Source organism: Quercus suber, unplaced genomic scaffold (assembly GCF_002906115.3).
Source record: "Quercus suber isolate HL8 unplaced genomic scaffold, Cork oak 2.0 scaffold_492, whole genome shotgun sequence".
NCBI classification, from domain to species: Eukaryota; Viridiplantae; Streptophyta; class Magnoliopsida; order Fagales; family Fagaceae; genus Quercus; species Quercus suber.
The window spans coordinates 216-3121 of NW_027069941.1; the positions used below are offsets into that span (position 1 = coordinate 216).

Consider the following 2906-nt stretch of genomic DNA (forward strand, 5'->3'; position numbering starts at 1 on the left):
GATTATGCTGCAGTTGCAATGTCCCTCCTAAACTTAAAAAATAGAGTAATATCCCCCCATAACAATTGGTAATAAGTTCTTTACTCCATACTATTACATTTTTAGTCAAATTTAATGGAATAGACAAAATTTTCCGAAAAAAGTTTCTAGTAAGAGTTTGATTTTCCTGACTGAGACCCTACTGCAGGATGCAAATGCTTATTCCCAATAGTTAAACGGGACATTGCAATTTGCAATTGCACCATAATTAAGGGGAAGTGCAATTTGCTCTAGTTTTATTTCGTTGAAGTTCTTGTCATTGTTATTGGATTGATCTATTAATTTTGAGATAATTGTCTTAAATTTTTTTAAAGTAGAAAAAAAGTTCAAGTTTTACTAACATATGTTTAAATTGTAAGTGTGATAAGACAAACAATTTCCCTGATGATCAGTTCAGCAAATTGCCGGATGAGATTCTTGTTTCCATTGTGTCACTAATGCCTTTGAAAGAAGCATCACAAACAAGTATTCTCTCTCATAGGTGGAGATATCTGCGGACGTTTACCAATGGTAGCTTGGATTTTGATTGTTCAGCATTGCTAAATCTCTTGGGGATTGAAAAGTATTGTGAAAAAAGAAAAGGGTTGGTTTGTTAGATGGGTGAATGGAGTTTTGAGATTGCATCAAGGTTCTACTATTGATGAACTCAGAGCTTGTTCTGTTGTGAGTGACAAGAACTTCACATTGGACATTGAAAATTGGTTAAGTTTTTTGCTTAGGAAGAAAGTTAAAAGATTTGCACTGGAATGCAAAGGTCTAAGGAATTGTGATTACCAGCAATATACTCTTACTGATCAGTTTCTCTGTAATTACGGCCTTGATTCCCTCACAGTCCTCTGTTTGACTTACGTGCAAGTGACGGAAAAAGCTCTTCTGTATGTTTTATCTAATTGTCCATTTCTTGAAGTGTTAAGCGTGGAATGCTTGGATTCTCTTCAAAATTTAAAGCCTTCTGGCCCTTTGGTTGGACTTAGAAATGTTGCAATTTCCACTTCATATTATGCGCATGTAGCAAGGATTCTTCTTGGGAATGTTCCTAATCTTGTAGAGGCATCCTATGCAGGTCTTTATGCTTTCTTTTTATTAAGAGAGCGTGATCAGATGCCAAGCTATCTATCTCTATTGGAGACACTTTCTTTGGTCTTGACTTGGCAGGTTGGTGTTTGAAAACCTTTTTATGTTTGTCAATGGTGTGCCTTTTTTCCACCTTTGCAATGAAAGTTGTTTATGTGTATACTAATTTTTCCTTGGTTCAATTTTTCAGAGGATTTCACAATTTTCCAGATTTCCCATATTAAGAAATCTCAGGCACTTGAATCTGACTTTACTGGTAATGGATGTCAAAAGCCTACTTGGTTGCACTTCTCTACTAGTGGCATTTCCAATATTACATAGATTTGTAGTGGATGTAAATAATATTATTTTGTTGCTTACAATTTCAGCATCTCAGCATTTATTGTTTGTACATTCATAATGTATATGATGGTTTATTCATTTGAATGCATTAAGCTCACTTTCCCTTCCAATTATAAATTATTCTAGTTTTTGTAGTTGTGCATGTCTACTATGTAACCACAGAATTTCTTTGTTGTTCTGTGCACACAAACATGAACACTTTCACACGCAGTGTGACATGTATGTGAATTCTCACTTAGCATTAAAATTTGCCAGATGAAGTGTGATTTCAACTAGAAGAAACCATTTGGAGTAGTCACTGCTTAGTTTAACAAAAAATTGTTGCCTCTTGTCACTTTTATCCAAACATGAATGCATCCCCTGAGCTTCTCTTTTCATCCCTCTTTATGCACTTTTTAATTATATTCTTTATTTAATTTAAAAATTAAGCAGTATACTTAAATCTGGTTAGGGTTTGGTGTCAAAGTGAAGGCCCTGACAACAACAACAACGCTCTCTTTCTGAATGTGCTTCATAGTTAGGATTAGACATTACACATGACATACATTAGAAATCCAAGCAAGCCATTCCTATAAAGACTTTGGAACCTTAATGAATTTATTAGTACTCCCATGGATTTCATGGATTATTCCCAAAAAAGCTTTGTGTGCATCTAATTACCTGATTGTAGTATGCATGTTTTTGTATGCCAAGATTAATTTCTATTAGGCCAAAGAAGAAAAGGCCACTTGGTATTGCCGAGACATCTTAGCACATAGTAAAACTTGATCCCCGACACGATGAGAATACATTTGGTCAGGATGGCCCAAATGTTCGGCTATGCTTTAAGAGGAGTAAATAACAAATACGTTTGCTTTTTATTATACTACCCTGGTAAATTATTGATCGCATTTTAGTCTTGTGTAAGGCCAGTCATCCTGTTGATACAACCACTTGGTGGAACACAGTATAACTGAAGACTTTAATTGAATTGATGAGAAAATCAGCTGTGCTTGAAGAAGCCGAGAAATTATAAGATTCAGATGGTGGACAAGTGATATGGTCCACCATTTCACTAAAAAACTGCTACTTGTTTAAAATTGTTAGTTAGAAAAATTTTTAAACAGAAATTAATTACTGACTCAGCAATTTTAAACAAGTGGAAGTTTTTTAGTGGAATGGTGGATAAGTGACGTGGTCTATCAGAGGACTCTATAATTTCTTGAAGAAGCCGAAGAAAGGGTATAAAGAAACATGGTATGTGACAATTTCTTTATTATATGGTTATATAAATTTTGGTTTATTGTTGTGGGTTCACTTTTTAAATGATTTTCAAGCCTAATAATGACAAGGGATCCTGGGCCTTCAAGGGTGGGTGGTTGATTGTTGGTTAGACTGGACTTGGCTCACTGCGACCTTATTGGACCTTTTTACGAATCAATCTGTGCACAAGACATGAATCCCACAACACA

General features: G+C 35.0%; 1 protein-coding gene across 1 annotated transcript in view; it reads left to right on the plus strand.

The window, feature by feature from the left end:
- Positions 1–431: 431 nt before the first annotated feature.
- Positions 432–2906, plus strand: part of LOC136063151 (putative F-box protein At3g58860) — a gene marked incomplete at its 5' end in the record, with an annotated part of 8584 nt that continues 6109 nt past the window's right edge. The window contains 3 exons of the mRNA XM_065763106.1: positions 432–601; positions 690–1194; positions 1304–1369. Of these exons, the coding sequence (XP_065619178.1) occupies positions 432–601; positions 690–1194; positions 1304–1369 (741 nt within the window). The remainder of the gene's footprint in view (positions 602–689; positions 1195–1303; positions 1370–2906) is intronic.